This window comes from Pyrus communis, chromosome 12, assembly GCF_041283825.1.
Source record: "Pyrus communis isolate YQ-2024b chromosome 12, ASM4128382v1, whole genome shotgun sequence".
Lineage (NCBI taxonomy): Eukaryota > Viridiplantae > Streptophyta > Magnoliopsida > Rosales > Rosaceae > Pyrus > Pyrus communis.
In genome coordinates this window covers 6916813-6935582 of record NC_142576.1, presented here as the reverse complement: position 1 = coordinate 6935582, position 18770 = coordinate 6916813, and the positions used below count along the sequence as shown (strand labels likewise).

The 18770-nt window shown below is 37.9% G+C and overlaps 2 protein-coding genes and 1 pseudogene across 2 annotated transcripts; 1 reads left to right on the top strand and 2 right to left on the bottom strand.

Moving 5' to 3' along the window:
• Nucleotides 1–1903: 1903 nt before the first annotated feature.
• Nucleotides 1904–3738, top strand: LOC137745011 (uncharacterized). Its single transcript, XM_068484858.2, has one exon. The coding sequence runs from the start codon at nt 1973–1975 to the stop codon at nt 3416–3418; it is 1446 nt and encodes a 481-aa protein (XP_068340959.2). The 5' UTR covers nt 1904–1972; the 3' UTR covers nt 3419–3738.
• Nucleotides 3739–6811: 3073 nt separating this feature from the next.
• On the bottom strand, nt 6812–11090 carry LOC137745088 (sulfoquinovosyl transferase SQD2). The gene is made up of 11 exons (XM_068484961.2): nt 10386–11090; nt 9412–9478; nt 9145–9215; nt 8900–9017; nt 8703–8776; nt 8504–8559; nt 8336–8419; nt 8116–8203; nt 7952–8029; nt 7741–7797; nt 6812–7563 (listed from the first exon to the last, which is right to left on the bottom strand). The coding sequence occupies exons 1-11, from the start codon at nt 10733–10735 to the stop codon at nt 7062–7064; spliced, it is 1545 nt and encodes a 514-aa protein (XP_068341062.2). The 5' UTR covers nt 10736–11090; the 3' UTR covers nt 6812–7061.
• A 2757-nt stretch (nt 11091–13847) lies between these two features.
• Nucleotides 13848–16667, bottom strand: LOC148692257 (xylulose 5-phosphate/phosphate translocator, chloroplastic pseudogene; annotated as a pseudogene).
• Nucleotides 16668–18770: the final 2103 nt, after the last annotated feature.

The following is an 18770-nucleotide window of genomic DNA, read 5'->3' as shown; positions in this document are numbered from 1 at the left end:
ATATGATCTCCTTAGCATTACTCAAAAGTTAGCATAGTTAGTCCAACGGTAAGAATTAGTGTAAGATGGTTTTAAAATGTGGTCTCGAAACTCTTTACGCAAGGAAAAATACAAATGGAAACCAAAACAAACCCAAATCAAGAATCTTATATGCCAAACGAACCTAAAACGATCACATTGGCAACAGTGTGTCCAAATCATTACCAACATAGTCGATTTGAACTTACCAATTAGATCCTAAACCAAACCAAAAAAAAATATCAAACTCTTGCCCAACCTTATCCACAAATACGAAGGATTAAAGGCAGGACGGACCCAAGCACGACTCTTAGAACTAAACAAAACATTAACTTTTCTTGCTCGGAATTCAAAGAGGCAGAAGATCTGCATAAAAATGCACACACCATTATATTCATTTTTTTTTATCTACGCGTGAATATTCGTAAGGGATGTGATATCCACACATCTCTTCTTACTTTTCACATTCTTTTAATTTTCAACCGTCAGATCGGATGAAATAAAGAAGATCAACGAACAGAAATTAACAAGAGGTATGCGAGAAGTAAAAATGAGTGTGTGGATAGCACACCTCTATCCGTAATTCCCAAGGATCTTGGCACATGTCTCTCTCTACATTACCCATACTGTGACGAAATATCAATTGAAAATCCATGCAGCTTATGAGTCATGATTAAATAATAGGTGATCCGATATAAGCATCACTAAAATTGGTGATCTGATACAAGCATGACTAAATAATTGGGGATTTTATATAAGCATGCTAAAATATAAGTAAATTACTTATACATGATGATATTTAAGTTGACTTATTTGTCGATTTGCTTTTCGAACTTGTATATAGTTGCAATTTTTTTTTTAAATTCTAATTTTAGCCGATTATTCCCTTGAACTTTTGTATATAACCAATCCTCTTTCCCTCCCCCACCCCCCCCCCCCCCCACCTCCCCAACCTCCACTTGTTAGATTTTGAAATTTTCCATCCATCTTACACGCAAACAACACATGACAATTGTACAAGGACAAAAGATAATTTTGTTTCGGTAAATTGAGTGCAAAGCCAATACTTTGCAGCTGCTAATTGGACTCTCATGACTAATTCAAATAGAAAATGTCCAGAGTCAACTAGTAGAAGAGAATGTTCAACTACTAGAAGAGAATGAGAAGAAGAAAAAATCAATATGTTGTCCACATTAAGGATAAAATTGCTTTACTTCAAACATTTGCCATGTGACAAAAATGATTAGAAAATTGGATGAAAATTTTCAAAATCTATGTTTAGGAGAAAATTAATAAATTATAAAATTCAGGATATAATCAGGTAAAATTAAAGTTTAGGAAAAACAAATTAACAAGTCTTACATGTTCAGGAGAAAATTGACAAACATTCTTTTAAATTACTATAATGATATAATCTACAATAAGTGCAATTCGAACTTGAATAAATGGTAGCTATAATGTAATGGTCAATTGGCTTAACTCATAAAAATAAATTATTTTTGACCTTTTGGTTATTCTTATTCCAAAAAAGTTTGTTTCATTTTTTTGACCTTTTCGTTTGGCAAATAGGTTTATATGGTTTATTTATTTATTTATTTTTATTAGGTACTTACCTGTCTTACTTTTTAATTTTTACCTTCACTATATATTTGACCTTTTCGTACGATATATGTTATTACATTACTAGTGAAATATTTTTTTTTTAAATGTTTCTTCACTTGTAAAGTGATATATGTGGCGGTATTTCTTAACACGTCGTCATATTTCCTGGCCCCCGTCCTTTTGCTATTAAATTTCTCCAACAAGAAAGTAGGACGCAAGTTCATGCATCCGATTCCAACCCGACCCCCTCCCCACCACTATATATACCCCGCTCCCAACTCCCACCACAACTCACAATTTCATACCCCCTGGATTTCTCAATCTACACCTCCTCGAAACGTACCATTTCACCATGCCTTGCTCCGATTCCTCCGTTTCCGTAATTTCGCAATGCACAATTTACCCCGACCAGAAATCCGCCGTCAAATCTCTCAAGCTCTCCGTCTCTGATCTTCCCATGCTCTCGTGCCACTACATCCAGAAGGGCGTCCTCCTCGACTCCCCGCCCTTCTCCGTCGCCGACCTCCTCCCCTCCCTCAAACACTCCCTCTCCCTCGCCCTCTCCCACTTCCCTGCCCTGGCCGGTCGATTCGAGACGGACGCTGACGGTCACGTCCACATTGTCTGTAATGACGCCGGCGTCCGTTTCGTGCACGCCAAAGCCAAGAACCTCTCTCTGGACGCTGTCCTGCAGCCCAACGCCGACGTTTCACATTGCTTCAGGGAGTTCTTCGCGTATGAAAGGACTTTGAGCTACTCCGGCCACTTCAGACCTCTAGCCGCCGTACAAGTCACCGAGCTCACCGACGCCGTGTTCATCGGATGTACGGTCAACCACTCTGTCGTCGACGGCACATCCTTCTGGCACTTCTTCAACACCTTCGCCGAGATTAACCGAGGCGCCAGGAAAATCTCAAAATCTCCTGATTTTTCCCGCGACACCGTCTTCAACTCGCCGGCGGTGCTCCATTTCCCAGAAGGCGGCCCTAAGGTCACCTTCTCCGGCAACGATCCGCTGCGTGAGAGAATCTTCCATTTCACCAGAGAATCAATTCTCAAACTGAAAAACAGAGCAAATAACACTCATCTGTTCAAAACAACGCATAATTGTAACAGTAATGGTAACGGTAACTCTAACGATAACGGCCTTTCTGAAACGGCCGAGATTCTCGGGAAGCAGTTAAATGACAGCTGGAATACCGTCCACCTATATAACGGCGCGAAAACGGCGGAGATTTCGTCGTTTCAATCTTTGAGCGCGCAGCTCTGGCGTTCCGTGACGCGTACCAGGAACCTACCTGATTCCAAAACGACGACGTTCCGAATGGCTGTGAACTGCCGCCACCGCCTCCAGCCGAAGATGGACTCGCACTACTTTGGTAACGCGATACAGAGCATCCCGACCGTCGCCACCGTCGGCGAGCTGCTGTCCCGGGATCTGCGCTGGGGTGCCAATCTCCTCCACAACAACGTGGTTGCGCACGACGACGCCACCGTGCGCCGCGGCGTAGAGGATTGGGAGAGCGCGCCGAGGCTGTTCCCGCTGGGGAACTTCGACGGCGCGATGATTACGATGGGCAGCTCGCCGCGATTCCCGATGTACAACAACGATTTCGGGTGGGGCAAACCCCTCGCCGTGAGGAGCGGCGCGGCCAACAAATTCGATGGCAAGATATCGGCTTTTCCAGGGAGGGAAGGCAGCGGCAGCGTTGATTTGGAGGTGGTTCTGGCTCCCGAGACGATGGCTGGGCTGCTGTCCGATGAGGAGTTCATGCAATACGTATCGGTTGTAGACTGAGCCGGGTTGTAGGCGGTCAAACCCGCGCTGTGGGTGGGACCCGCCGTTAATGTTTCAAATTACGGTTAATCCGTTATGGTGGCTGGCTCGTGGGATTTAGGAATTGGTCAAAACTTAGTCAATCGCTGTGGTGAGATTGATTTGGACGGTTGCGATGAGACGTCAAAACAGCGACGTTTTGGCTTCTAGTGTAGTGTGTGGGAGTGGATGTCTGTACTATAGTAGGGGAATTATTATATTATATTTCATCTGCTTAAAGAATTATGCATGTGACGAAAAATTGCGGAATTTCTTAATATGATAATAATCCATTAAAAGCCTCTATTTTTTGTGAATTTTTAGTAGGAGTCCCATCTCCTTGTATCCAAATCACAATCTGAAATATATATATATATATATATATATATATATATATATATATAACAATTATTTGACAAAAAAAAAAAAAAAAAAAAAAAAAAGCAAAACTGAGTATTTGCGAAAGCAAAATCCTAATAGGTGACCCATTTTTTTATTTGAGTTCTGTTAATCAAATATCCATTTCGACTGTATTTATTGAAGTTTTAACAATTCAATACAGAAAAGAACCAATCCAACCTTTGGCGAATTTGGAAGTGTCAAAATAGGATGGTTTTTTTATAAGATTGCAGTGGACCTAAGGGAGGCGGTGGAACTTTTGAGACAACATTGGAGTGATATTGAATTGGATGCGGGGGAGGGAGGACAAAAGGCATGTCGACAGGATCTGCAAGTTAGAGGCGATGAGGGTAGCTGGTCTAAACCACCATTTGGGACGATCAAAGTCAATTGTGATGGTGCCTGGTGTTCTCGAACTGGAACGAGGGGTTTTGGATGGGTAGCAAGAGATTTTGCTGGGACTACTGGAGGGGTGGGTAGTGTACTGTGCTAGTTGAGTTTAATGGCTGAGGCTGAGGCAATGAGGGAAACGTTGTTGGCATTTGTGGAGAGGGGGTTTGACATGGTCCAAGTGGAATTTGATTCAAAAAACTTGGTGGATATATTGAATGGTGCATTACAAAATGAGGCCATCATTGATAGTATTGTGTGGGATATTCTACAGTTAAAGCAACAATTACGGTCAGTTGAATTTCTTTTCACTTCTCGTGTCTGTAATGGGGTCGCACGTCAGGTGGCAGCTTTTTTCATGAGTGTGTGGGGTGTGCATGTATGGGATTGTTTTGACCCAGAATGGTTGTTTAATGTTCTAGCATCTAATGTAAACATTTCAATTCGAATTTAATGATATCTACTCTTTGGAAGAAAAAAAAAATTAAAAAATCCCAACCTAGAGCTAATTGGCTTTGGATTGAGATAAAATGAACATAAAAATTTTCAAATGATGGTCTTACAATTTACTCGTTTTCCTTTCTATGTAAATACAAGTCAAAACAGAGAAATTCAAAAGTATTTATAATTAATAGCCAAAATTTGACTCTTAATTTCAAAAATATCAATTTTTATAAAAGCTATCAAATATAACAAAATGTTCACTTGAATAGACACAAACACCCTTACTTTTTGATGTTTTGCAACCTTCAGACATGGAGGGGAAATTATAGAGCCGCATCCCAATTGCCAAGCAAACTTCCAAATTCAAAAGTAATTTTCGCGATTTATGAAACTACCATGGATACGATTTTATCAAGTGATGCTTTGTCCACGTTTCTTGAATTGCCTACCACCTCTCTCTCTCTCTCTCTCTCTCTCTCTCAAAATTCTTACTTTTTTCTTCAGTTGTAAATTTTTATATTGATAATATATGCAATTTTTATTGTCTAATCAAAATTACAGAAGTAATTTTATTTTCCACCTCTCTCTCTCTCTCTCCCCAAATTTCTGTAAATTTTTTTTCCAGTTGAATTGTCTAATCAAAATCTTTTCTGCAATTTTATTTTCCACTTCTCTCTCTGTCCACATTTCTATTAAAAAAAAAAAAAAAAATTCTTGTTGAATTGTCTAATCAAAATCATTGATTCTCCTTTTATAATTATGTATCTCAACATTTTCTTTGTAAAAGATCATTGATTCTCTTTTTATAAACACAATTTTGAGCAAGCACCCATTAAGAACTTTTCATCTGATAAACAAATTCATATCGCTTTCCAAAAAATTCTGGTTTTTCCCGAATGAAGTTGTCCCATGGATAGTAGATAGAACAATGCCTTTGCATTCGATGACACAAGAATAAGTTTACTACCACGTGAAATTCAGATTCAAGAATGCAATGATATCTGGAGATAAGCTTTACACATAATAATGTATTATTGAATTCGAACGTCATGTGATGATGAATCCGTTCCATGCAAGTTATTTTCGTCAGTGAAGGAGACAATAGTATCCCCAATGGTCCCCAAACCGAACCGCGTCTGAGAAAGATATAGACCTCGACCATTTATCCCAACTGCCAAAACTTCTTTTCATCGGGCAGCAGGCAGCAGGCACCACCACTACTGAGATGCAGTGCAGCAGGTGTCTGTGCATGTGTTCCGCAAGTTGGTCCCAACCATCCAAAGCGCACGTTACATAGATTCTCCTCTCTTTTTACACTTTTGACAAGTATTGATTTGGTGTTTCGCAAATTAACCACGAAATTTGTTGTGAGATGTATCAAACTTCCTGTCCAAACCCAACTCTTAGTTTTACATTGTACACATAACCTAAATTAACCTAATTAGCTCGAGTTGTGAGGACGGGGTGAGGGGAAATGGCTTAGAATTAGATAAGATTAATGGTTTGACTCTAACCAAAAAATTGAGCTGATTGCGGTTCGGTTTGTCTAAAAAAGTACATGTTCTGATACAATGCACAACAAAGTAGATGTGAGGTTTTATCATGATAGGCATGTAGTTTACTCTATCGCGTCAAGTCTTCAGTGTGCAACTTTTACATTATTCAACAAGACCGTAACAGACGTCTAAATCCAATCCCATATGTTATATGTGACAAGCTTGGCATGGAGAAAAATACTTTCTGGCCCTGGTTTTCTTGTCCCCATCCTATTGAGGATGGAGACTGGAAATAGGGAAACCGGGACAGGGAAGTCTCTCTCTGATCCAGGGGATGCACCGGGATGATTTTCGATGTGGTCCATGGCCTGCTGCCTATAGACCACCATGTACATGAAAATGTGTTACCACTTTCAGTTAGACCTACTCATTCGAATGCATGTGAACTAGTTAATGAACACCAGAGCTATTCCTTCCCTATACTCACTGCAACTGGTCCTCAGGTACCTGATCTATGAGGGAAGGAGATGATGTGCATGTGAAATGCATGGAATCAGTGACCCTACACTTGAACTTACTCTCAGCTGACATCTGACTAAAAGTTACCGCGTTAAAAGAACACACGAGGAACTTGCACAACATTAGATGCACAAAACATGCACACAGATCTCTCATTACAAATTTCATGGTAAGATGTGGCAATGATGGGTACAAATGCAGTTTCGTGAACATAAAAATGAGCAAGAGAACGACGTAACTGACATTGTCTACCGTTCAATATTTACAAACAAATAATCTACAATTATCCAAGTATAATCCAACAATAACTTCTTTTGAACCGCAAAGCAAGTTTACAAATAACTAGTTACCTGTGCTGAACGCAGTAGGACCCGAAATCACCTGTACTTGATTGCTGGTGTGGTTGGAGGAAAAATGCGCTTCATGAACCACTGCAGAGGTCTAAGAAATTGCGCTCTCTTCTTCCTCCAGAACCAAATGGCAGCATTGTATTGCTCGTTTCGAATTACTCGCGTGGCTGCTTTCCAATCGTATTTCTCCATTTCCTCACGTGCTGCCTTGCCAATTGTTTCCCTTAAGTCCTTGTTCTCCAGCAGGGGCTGCAACTTACTTAAGCAGTCATCAAGGTCATTATAATCGTAGAGAAAGCCAGTTTTCCCCTCCTGATCTGTGGGAATTATATCTGGGATTCCACCAGCTCGAGCTCCCACCACAGGGATACCTGAAGACATAGCCTCCAATACAACAAGCCCAAGTGTCTCTGATTCTGAAGGCATCACAAAAACGTCGCCACTGGCATATGCCTGCGAGAGCTCTTCACCTCCTAACATTCCTGTAAATACTGCAGGCATGCCATCAAACAGTTTTTCCAGATCCTCCCTGCAAAAATAAAAGCCATACAATTGAATGAGTACAAGTGCTTCTTATGTTGAGAAGGGAACATGTTTTTTCCGGCATTTCCAATAACAAGCCGCTGCATCAATTTTTCACAAGCTTTTCTGTAGACGCAGATTACTCCCTAGAATTCTAAAAGTTCATTATGTACCAGAGTAATACCTGTATGGTCCATCTCCAATGAAAGCAATTCGTGCTCCAGGAAGCCGATCCATGACACTGTTAAATCCAAATGGTTCATAAGTTAAAGGCTGCAAATTGTAAATATTTTTATAAAATCAAGGTACAAATTAGAGAGGAGATCTACCACAAGATATAACAACATCCACGTTTAAATTCTAAATATGTTATTTGTAAGAGAGAAGCACGCTACCTTTTCAGAAAATCCAAACTCTTCTCCACTCCAAGTCTTCCAACATGAACAATTAAAGGTTTCTCAGGTTCACCATTGCTGTTCACAACAACATACACGAATTAAAAAAAGTTTCCAACCCAATGGGAAAGTGAGAGAGACAAATTGATTAATAGAGGCACTACCTCAGTCTTATACGCATTTCATGAGAACGGAAGCGGGGATGGAAGCTTTCCGAATCAACACCCTTATTCCAAAGACGGATTGTATTAGCTGCAAATAAGCAATTAAAAGATTAGTTTACAATTGTGCTGAATGGACACATTTTTTTTCCTTTCTAATCAGTCCAAATTTTCCGAAAAGTAAATCTGGGATTGAGACATCAAACACTTTCACTATAATCACCTGCGGCCACCCCGGCTTCTAGGAGATCCTTACTGATTGCAGCTGATGGCACTAGTGTGAGATCAGCAGCTCTGTGCAGAAACTCTGATAACGAAAACAACAATGGTAATTATATGCTCTGGTATCCATATCACTATATGAGGCCAGTATACAGTTAGGGTTACATACTTATGACCAACCACATGGGTTTCACCAACCAACTGAAGGTGTATCTCGGGATATATCTGCATAACAAAAGAGACCAAGGCTCAGTCCAAAGCACTCATAAACATACATTACTTTCTTCGTAAGTAATTAAATGAATTTGAATTTTCAAAATATAAAATGATATCTGACAAACTTCAATAATATAAAGAATTAAACTCACACTGGCACATGAGTGTGATACGACATCACTATAGGGACACATAACAACTTAGCGATAATGAGGGCGCCGAAAACCTGAAAAATAGTGTTCCGCGTCAGCTATCTTTTCAATTCTTTGTTATTACTCTAGTTTATCTATATATACAGAGTCAATCTACCATCTACAAAGAAAAGAATAAGAACGATTTGAATACTTGCCATAATTCCAGGCGAGGATGCATGTATAATGTCAGGCTTGAACTGAGCAACCTCCGAAATTATTCTAGGACTAAGTGCAAGGGAAAGGGGCACCTTTTGATACCAGGGGCAGGGAAAACTGAGAAATAATACAAAAAAGAGCAAACCAATGGGAGAGATATTAGGAAAAGTAATGTTTTGTATGCTTTTTGTTTCTTATCCTTTTTGCACCAAAACAATAGAAATTAGATCACTATATAGCTTACCTTCGGGATCCAATCAACTTTGCTCCATAAAATTCGTCAGGAACTCCTTCATGGGTTGTCACAACCATCACCTGTACCATGTATCAGCAAGAAAATATGTCAGACCTCGTTTAAAGACATTAGAAATTTAAAGAATTTCGCTGCCTCGAAGTTTAAATAGGCATGTAAATGCCAATTTAGCAACGAATCTGATTCTCACTAATGCAGGTTCAATTAAGGATATCCATACACAATATAATACAAAACGTGGAGATATAAAGAATTTACCTCATCCCCCATTTCACGCAAGTATCGAATGAAATTCTGGAACCGATTTTTATAACCTGACACATATCTGTGGGATAAACAGAAAAACAGCACTTTCAATAGGCAAATAACCAGCTGAAAATTTAACAGAGTAGAAATTACAAATAACCAAAGCTCAAATTACGTTTCTAATGTGTTATACACCTGTACTACAACAAAGACTTACTTGAATGCAATACATTATTTTAATTTACGTTTCTAAGGATAAATAGAAAAAACAACACTTTCAATAGGCAACCCTTGGTCGTTCATATCAGCTGAATATTTAAAAAAGCAGAAATTACAAATAACCAAAGCTCAAATTACGTTCCTAATGTGTTATACTCCTGTACTGCAACAAAGACTAACTTGAATGCAGTACACTGATCCCAATAGAAAGAACACTTAATAGCTAATAGACAAAACTAGCCAATAACTCATCAAACAATGATCCCAACAGACGCCCATGACATGCCAGAATGGACAAACCAGCAAGCCGGACAGCAGCTGGCAGACGGAAAGAGCCACTAAATCTACCAGCTAAAACAGTAGCACAAGTCATTTTTTAACACTAAATTTGAAGTCGACCGAAACTAAAACAACCAAATTTTAGCTGAAGTTAACGATTAGTTGACGTACAACCTTCAAAGGAACCACAAATGCCTCATAGTTAAAGTTTAAAACCAACAGAAATTCTCGATGCAGGACGTCTGTCATAGACAATTCACCTAACACAATGTTAGTTAAATCTAAAAAACCAGATTAGAAGCAAACCTACTGCCAATGGCAGCACCTAAATGCATAAACTTCACTTAATTATGCCTTAAAATTTTTAAACAGCCACAATTAAAGAGAGCAAAAGAAAGCATTTTGACAACATGGGTAATCTAAAAATTGAAAATTTAGTGAAGCTAAATCAAAGTAGCAAAACAGTAGGGACAGAGAGAGAGACTCACGCAAAGGGAGAAGGCTCGACGAAGAGAGCAATGCGACGAGGTCTCGAGTTAATCTCCGACTCAGCATATGGAGGAGGACCCTCTTCCTCTTCCTTTTCCTCTTGCCCGACCTCTGTAATAGTCATGTCGCTGGCTTTAAGCTCAAGTTTTCTACTTTTTGGTCTCTCAGAGCAACACAATCGAACACCTTTACCGCAAAGGCTACTGGGTTTTGTTCGTGAGGATCGGCAGGCTGGGAATCTGAGAGGAGGAAAGGGCGAGGAGAAGGATAGTTGGGTATTGGTTGCAGAAAAGGGAGGACGAGAGAGAGAGGGATTTAGACAGAGAGAAGCAGGAAAGCAGGTCACCATGATGAGTGTACTGTAAATCGTAATATAAGCAAGTAGTTGTTGGAGTGGAAGAGGGTTTATTGTTTAGAAAATTTGTGGGAAATATTCGATTGGGATTTAAGGGAATATCACAAGAGTTTGGGTTGCATGTGGAGATTGGATGAATTATTTGCAAAGGATATTCGTTGGGAGGTGAGGTCAAATGGAAGCTCTCCTAGCATATGCCCCCTCTATTCCTTATTGGTTCGAGATGTTTGAGAACTTGAGTTGAATCTTTCTTCTTCACCATTCAACAAGCCAACAAAACGAGGGAGAGATGTTACACGCTCGAGTGGACAATTCTCAACATTTAATGCGTTTCAAATTTTTTTTTTTTTTGACAATTAACTGCAGAAGTTGTCTATACAAACCGAATAACTAACTTAAACAAATTTTGTTTAATAATCAACAGCTGACTGGCTGAGAGTTGTTTACTTGAACGGAGCGAATTATTCCAAAAGGTAACTTTTTAATAAATTAAGACAAGATGGAAGGCTAACAAGTAAAAAGGGACAACTAAAAAGTGGGTATATAGTTTACCTTCTCCTAGTTGACAAGAAATGAAGATATGATGTGGAGTAATTAAAACAAATGTACAATATTTTTTTGTGGTACTATTTGACAATCACTTAATCAGATAATTTCTAATTTTCACTTTTAGATTATTTAATTTGAATGGATGAGGATTCCATCCGGATCTATATGGTGGAGATCTTAAGGATCCGTACATTCTAGCCGTTTATCGTATGTTATACAGTCAGAAATCATTTAATTTTTATTATTTAAAATTAAACATAAATAGTATCTGACAAAAACTGATTGTACGATATACGATGAACGGTTATAATGTGAGGATCTCTAATATCTCATCATTTGAATCCGGATGGGATCCTCATCCAATTTGAATTACAGTCAAACTGTTAAAAACATAGCTTGGATTTCACCTTTATTCGGAAATTGACATGTGGGCAACAAAGTAACACACGGCCTCCATCCCACAAATCCTTGTCTCAGCATCACAGCGAAAGAACGTGGATCTCTGTGTTCGCAGTTCGGAGATCGAGAGATCTAGGCCGTTGAGAGAGAAACTCAAATTTTGAAATTAGGTGAGGAAGGTTAATGAAACAAATTAATAAAAATCATAGAATTGAAATTGAGTGATACAGTATGCAGGTTCTGGACACAAAAATTTATAAAAAATCTTATTTCACGCCAAACAAAAGGGCCCCGCCAATAGTTTTACCAATCATTGAATTCACTGATTTTTAACTTTTGATAATTTGGTGAAGAAATTGAATTTACACTCCAATGTTTGGAGACAAAATCCCAATTATTCAACGTGCACTTGTTCTTCTCATACTTTTTCTACATCTGGCATTTACATGACAGTTTGATAGGTGCTCTATCTGTCTTTCCGTACTATCTTTTGCTTCAATTATTCATTTTCCAGGGCTGCCCATTTTGCACAATTATTAATTTTTAAGCATGTGAAATATATATCTCTTTTAAAGCAATCATATCGAATACTCTAAGGAACCAAAATAAAACCAGCGTCTAAAATCATATGAAAAAAAACTTGCACCAGTATTCGTGCGCAAGCAAACGATACGACATATACAACATCGGATTGCCTAAGCATGAACATTTGAACTTCATTAAGGTGATTAGCAATTTTATATTAATCAATGTGAAATATGTGGAAGTCTTAAAATATCTCAGAGGATCATACCATATTCGTTTGAATATCCCCTTTTATGTTAGTCCATATATCATGTGGTCACACTCAAATAATGTCCAACCAATCTAACATATCCATACAAGCAGTATTGGCCTTTTTATTATAATTAGTGGTTTAGTTATTATGACGAACTTGAAGTTGTTTAATTATGTAATTAGATGTGATTAAAAAATAAATTTTGTACATAATCAGATATGCACACGAATAGGGTGACGTAGAGTACGTGTGACCGTTAGCACTTCCCACATGGAACAACCTGTTAATTAAGGGCGTTTGTGTAACTTCAATAAAGACAAAACATACTGCGTCACTCCTCATTCTTCAGTTGAGAGTTCCCCGTCAACTGCAAGACGAAGCCCTCCAGGGCAATGCCTACACTTGCAACATGTCATCGACTGGTTTGATATTAAGTTTTGTTCTAACCATTAATTAAAGTAGTTTAGATACAGGTCTAATCACAAGTGTATGTAGTCTAACAGAATAAGTCCCTAAATTTTTTAAGCACAGCTGGTCTTGCACGTGTAGACTGCATGCAAGGCCGTAGTTTTTTTTTTTTTGGGGAAGTTTGGGGGGGGGGGGGGGCGGCGCTTGCAACATGTCATCGGCTGGTTTATTAAGTTTTGTTCTAACCATTAATTAAAGTAGTTTATGTATTTTTGGTTAAGTTTTGAAGCTCTTTCTATTTCTTTCCCTTTAAGATTTAGCCCAACTTTTGAGAGAAAAAAAAGGACAAAAAGAATTAGCCCAAATTAGAAGGAAGCTAGGCCCATAGAGTATTTACGTACTTTTAAAATTTTGACGCATAATTTATTTCCTTTTACATACTTTTAAAATTTTGATGGTTAGAAATAAAGAGAAGTATGTATGAGAATACAAAAAATGTTGTAATTATCATTTCGTTCTTTCTTTCTTTAATGCAACAATAGCAACTAGTGAGGCAATAGAGTATTTACGCACGCAGAAGTCTACATTAGATTTCAGTCATTGGTATATCAAAGTAACTTACTCTTGCCCTACTTAAAGATCTCATTTGACAGTTTGGCTGACTATTTGTGTCAGATAAGATAAATAGTCATCGGATAGTACTGAATAAAGTAGTACGGCGTTTGGTGTAGTATCAGACTAATAACCATATGTGTTTGGTATTGAAATGGATAAGAAAAGGGAAGAAAAAAAAAAATTTGACAAATCTTTGTTTGTTTGTTGAACTTTTCTCATATTTATACGTATTGAAAACCACACAAATTTTTAAATAACAAGGAAAAATAGTAAATTCCATACATCAAATTCAAAATATTTTCCAATAACATAAAAGAAGGTCCACAAAACACAACTACAGTCGTTAGTTATATAGATTAATCCAACAACATATCTAAGTTCACAAAATATACAAATGCAAGTTGGTTTTAGTAAGAAACAGTTTGTCCAAATAGCCAAAATATATGCATGATGCTGCTTTGCTTTCAGTAAGAAGCAATTTGTCCAAGTACCCAAAATATATACATGTTACAGCTTTTAACAAAAGATATGCATGCTGCTTTTAAAAAAATATATCGTTGTTGCTTTCCAATGTCAATTGTGGTTACTTTGTCCAAGTAACATGAGTACGAATGATTTTTTCATTGCACCATTCAAAGACAAGAATGTCCTCTCATTATGTGGCTTTTTGAAAAGGATATTGAGTGCCTTGATTTGATCCACAATAGACAAATCCATCTTTGACAATTTTGAAGCAATCTCAGATTTTGGATCCACTCATTTCCCAAAAGCAGCTTGTAAAACTTTACCAAACTTATCAACTAATTCAAAAGGCATTTCTTTAAATGCCACAGCAAGATCATTATCATTAGCAGTTGACCTCTTCATTTTTCGGGTACTTGAATTGCTATAACATTGAACAATAAAGGGAGAACTAGTCTCCACCTCAGCTTCATCTTCATCTTCATCTTCATTAATTTGCTCATGCTCATTCATCATCTCAGTAGGAGTTGCAGCTCCTACTCCAGTTGCTCGGTCTTTCTTGTGGAAAATTTTAAGCTCGATGGTCTACTTATCGCATCTTGAAGTACTCTAAAATCAGAGGCCGACCTTTCCTAACCTGGGTACACAAATATAAAATTCATGTCCAGATTACAAACTCCCAACATATTGGTCGCAATCTCTCCCTTCCTTGATCGATATCTTGGTTTATCTCGCTCAGGGACATGAACGTTAATGTAAGTCCCATCCAATGCCCCCAAGCAATTCTAGAAAAAAATCATTAACATTAGTCAGCTCAATATATTGAATTACATTAATTTTAGAAGTAATTTTTATAAAATATGAAGAACACTTCAAACCAACTCCATTTAGGATCTGGGTAGGCATTAGGAATAGGTTCTGGCACTTTCAAAACTCTACCTTATAGCCTTAACACTCCATGTAAAATGGAATTGAAATACCTACTTATGGTCTCCCCCAATTGACAAAACCTACTCCCAATTGTACGATTCTTTACATAATGTGCAAGTATATGCAAAAACATGCAAACTTGTTCTTCCATTGTCACTACACCATCCAATTTTACTCTACTGTGGTCACGGAGCATCTGACATAAATAATGGAACGTTCTTCTATCCATTCTGATTTGGTTCACACAATGAACATCATCATATCCTATTATGCTATCTAACTAGGCTGACCATACCATTCTCTTAACAAATGTGCAATTTCTAAGTGCAAGTTGCCGATTCTGCCTTCTAGCTGAATTATGATTCATCATGAACCACATCATCAACCAAGTCACAATATTCAAGTACCACAACTTAACAATGAAGCATGCCACAATCTTTCTTTCATCCATGTCTAGTGAAAATATAAAATAACATTATTAGATAGTAGCAAATAATTAAGTAACTGGAGCATGACATTATACATGTAAGTAAGGACATAGGAAGGATACAGGAAGACATGATCATTGGCTAATTAAAGAAAAAAAATGCAAAGGAGATTAAACATCCACAGTAGTAGGATACAAAAAGGATACAAGCATACATGGGTAAGGAAGCTAAAGAGAGATAAGAACACTAAACTACTATCTTACAAGTAATCCATGTTCCCCCAAACCTTTATAGTCTCAGGTGCCGTGTAACTATAAAGCCAGACAACACACATTTAAAACTTAACTATAAAATGACCTCCGTATATGTAAGCTTAACCAAAAGGAAAAATTCTACACTCAACTTCCTAGGTCACTCTAGGCTCAAATAAACATCAAAACTAAATCATTCGAATTTCGAACAAAAACTTCACACCCAACAAGCAGTTAACAAGTGAACAGGTAGAATAAAACTTGATATCAAAACCAGAGCCGTTACTAAAACTTGATAGCTATATAATAAACCAAAGAAAAATCACAAATTTTACTAGGCCAAAAAATAAGACACCTAAAGCAGACCAAGTAAAATTATATTCAATCCTTCTTTTCACCTCCCTTTTTCTTTTTAGCTGTTGCCTGCGAATACAAGAAACTCCCTGAAATTGCAATGGCGGATCTAAGAGCATTAAGAGGTCTAACTGGATTTCTGAACACCATACGATTACCGCCACTCTCTTCATTGTGTTCCCAATTGAAAAGGTCAAGGGACTAATTTAGTCAAGTGCTTGATAAGACTATTGGTTATAGAGGTGGTAAAACACTCCTGATAACAACACTCATATATACAATGTGGATAGTTTTCCCACAGCTGCAAGAGCTTTGTGATATCCTTGAACCCATTGAGACCCTTCAATGAAAATAGCGGCGGGAAACATATAGAAGAACGAAATTATACTGATCCAACCATACAAATTCAACCCATCTACTTCCTTGAAGTTCTGTAAACTACGTTTCGAGTACCCCAAAGGCCTTGCACATTGCATGACACCTCAGTGACAGCAGCTAGAGCATTACCCATTACAATAGGGAGAATTGAGAGCCAGACTTGTAACGGGTACGAATCTCCTAGGAACGACGAAAACACTACTGAGAAAACAGACTCTGAGGATTTGAACCTCGCATGCGTCATAAGCCATGGCCTTAAACCTCACATGCCAATGACCAGAAAACTCACAAGGCATATATCATGTAAGTTAAACCCAAGTACTTAACAATATACTGACATGGATGAAAGTTTAACACCAACAACAAATCTAAAATTCAACCCCAACAACTAACCCTAAAATTCAAAAATTCTTATTAAAACACAAAATTACATAATCAATTGCATAATTAGAGAGAAAACAATAACTAGATTCAATCAATTGAAGGAAAATTGCAACAAAAATAGAAGGATGAGGGAAGAACATAGGGAAGGGCGGAACCTGGGAAGAAAAAGAAGAAGAATGAGAAGATGAATTGGGATTCAAACGAAGAAGAAGAAGAAGATGTTTAAGAAGATGAACCTAGGATTCAGACTAGAGAGCAAGCGCAAGAAGTAGAGAAAGCGTCTGGATATGACAGACAGTGCGTCTGGAGAGGAAGGAGAGAGCAAGAGATTTCACTCGACTAAATTGTACTATGGTTTTGGAGGGTAAAAGCAAGCGGGTGTTTACAGTATAAAGTAGGTGGGTCAAATTATTTAATTTGGTGGATATTTAATACAACCAAATACCAAACACCGTACTTTGTATCATTAGTCATATCTGTTGTATTATACGGTGTACCAGACGAGGTCAAAGTGACTAGATGAAACTTAACCCTTAATAGAGCATCCCCATGTCCCTTGTAATATTTAGGGTGCGTTTGTTTACCCTCACTAGCATTCATTAAATTGAATTGGACAAAGTGATAGTATAGTCCCATGTTAGTTACACACCGGGACAAGCTTTAATGAGACTCACCTCGATTAAACACAACTAAGCGCCTTCACTACAGGGTCTTAGCGAGACTCCTTGAAATTGAGCGGATTGCTAAGACCAACTATTTCCCATTTCACCTATCTCATCTAATTATTCCTCGCTAAATTTGAAACCCATATCCCATCTACCAACTCTACCCCGCTTCCCCTCTTCCATCTACCATTTTCAAACCCAAATCCCACAAAATTTGAAACAAAAAAGCAAAAAAATTATCAATTGTTCCATTTTCAAAGCTAGATCCAACCCCTAAAATTCGAAACAAACAAGCATATTTTTTTTTCTTTCACAAAATCGTTGTGCGTCTGAAACGCACAACAATCATCCAATCACATAGTCGTTCTAATCACACATACACACGGTCCAGACTCCCTAATCATAGACCTTCCCCATTGACGCCGGAGAAGCCGACTCATGAATACTCAGATGACTTAGATTCTGATTCAAGTTCTGATTTGCCAAGTCATGCTTGGAAGCTCAGGTGCAGGAGAATCAAGGCAAGCTTAAGACTTTGGAATCTGATTTGAGATCGAGAAGGCAAAGAAGGAAAGGGGAGAAAAAAAAAAGGAGAGGGACGGAAAAAAAATTAGGAAGAAAAAGAGGGAAATGGATGGAGAAGAAAAGTAAGAAGGGAGAGGTTTCTAAAATGGAAAAAAAAATAAAAAATAAAAAGAAGAAGGTAATAATGAGATATTAATAAATATAAATTAAATAATATAGTATTAAAATTTGTTATTATTCTGTTTCTTAGTTTGACAATGCACTAAACTATGAAATCTCATTCCTGGATTTCACTATTGTAAACTATGTATTTGTATTAACGAGATTTTATATTATTTTCAGGATTTTATATTAAATTTTATTAAATTTAGATTTTAATTAAACTGATTACGAAGTTTGAATTTTGGTCAGTAATCATTAAAAATCTGTCACACTAAGTATAATTGGATAAAGCTCAATCCTACGAGCGCGTAGGCGACAACCTTTCGCAAATAGGAATTGAAACGAAAAAATTAGAGACGTTTTAGTTGTTTTAAAAAAAATAAAAAAAATTAGAAGCTGCCAGATGGCAGCAGGAAAGAGGGGAAAAGATGAAGATGTAGGAGAGAAAAGGAAGGAGAATGACCAATCATGAGGGGAAATGAGGGAAATACGGGAGAAGAAAATGAGGGAACTGGACCCCCTCTTCGATCTGCCAACCCGACTCGGCCATATCTCCATATTCCAACCATCATTGATGAAGAGACTAGTGTCATGTCGATCCTCACTTCGAACCCAGTCGATCCCTTCTTCAATTTCACACAAAAACTAACGTGATTTGGCCCCGTTTCACTATGAACAGTATCGGTGCTGCCGGTGTTCCTTGGCAGCGATCCACTATTTCTGAAACCAACTTCGTCGACC

Bases quoted from the DNA above. Each gene is read 5' to 3' on its own strand.
- LOC137745011 (XM_068484858.2), top strand. From the start codon at position 1,973: ATGCCTTGCTCCGATTCCTCCGTTTCCGTAATTTCGCAATGCACAATT.
- LOC137745088 (XM_068484961.2), bottom strand. From the start codon at position 10,735: ATGGTGACCTGCTTTCCTGCTTCTCTCTGTCTAAATCCCTCTCTCTCT. The intron at 9,216-9,411 runs GTAAATTCTTTA...TACATGGTACAG, and splicing joins TGCGTGAAATGGGGGATGAG to GTGATGGTTGTGACAACCCA. The intron at 8,204-8,335 runs GTGATTATAGTG...GCTTATTTGCAG, and splicing joins AGAAGCCGGGGTGGCCGCAG to CTAATACAATCCGTCTTTGG.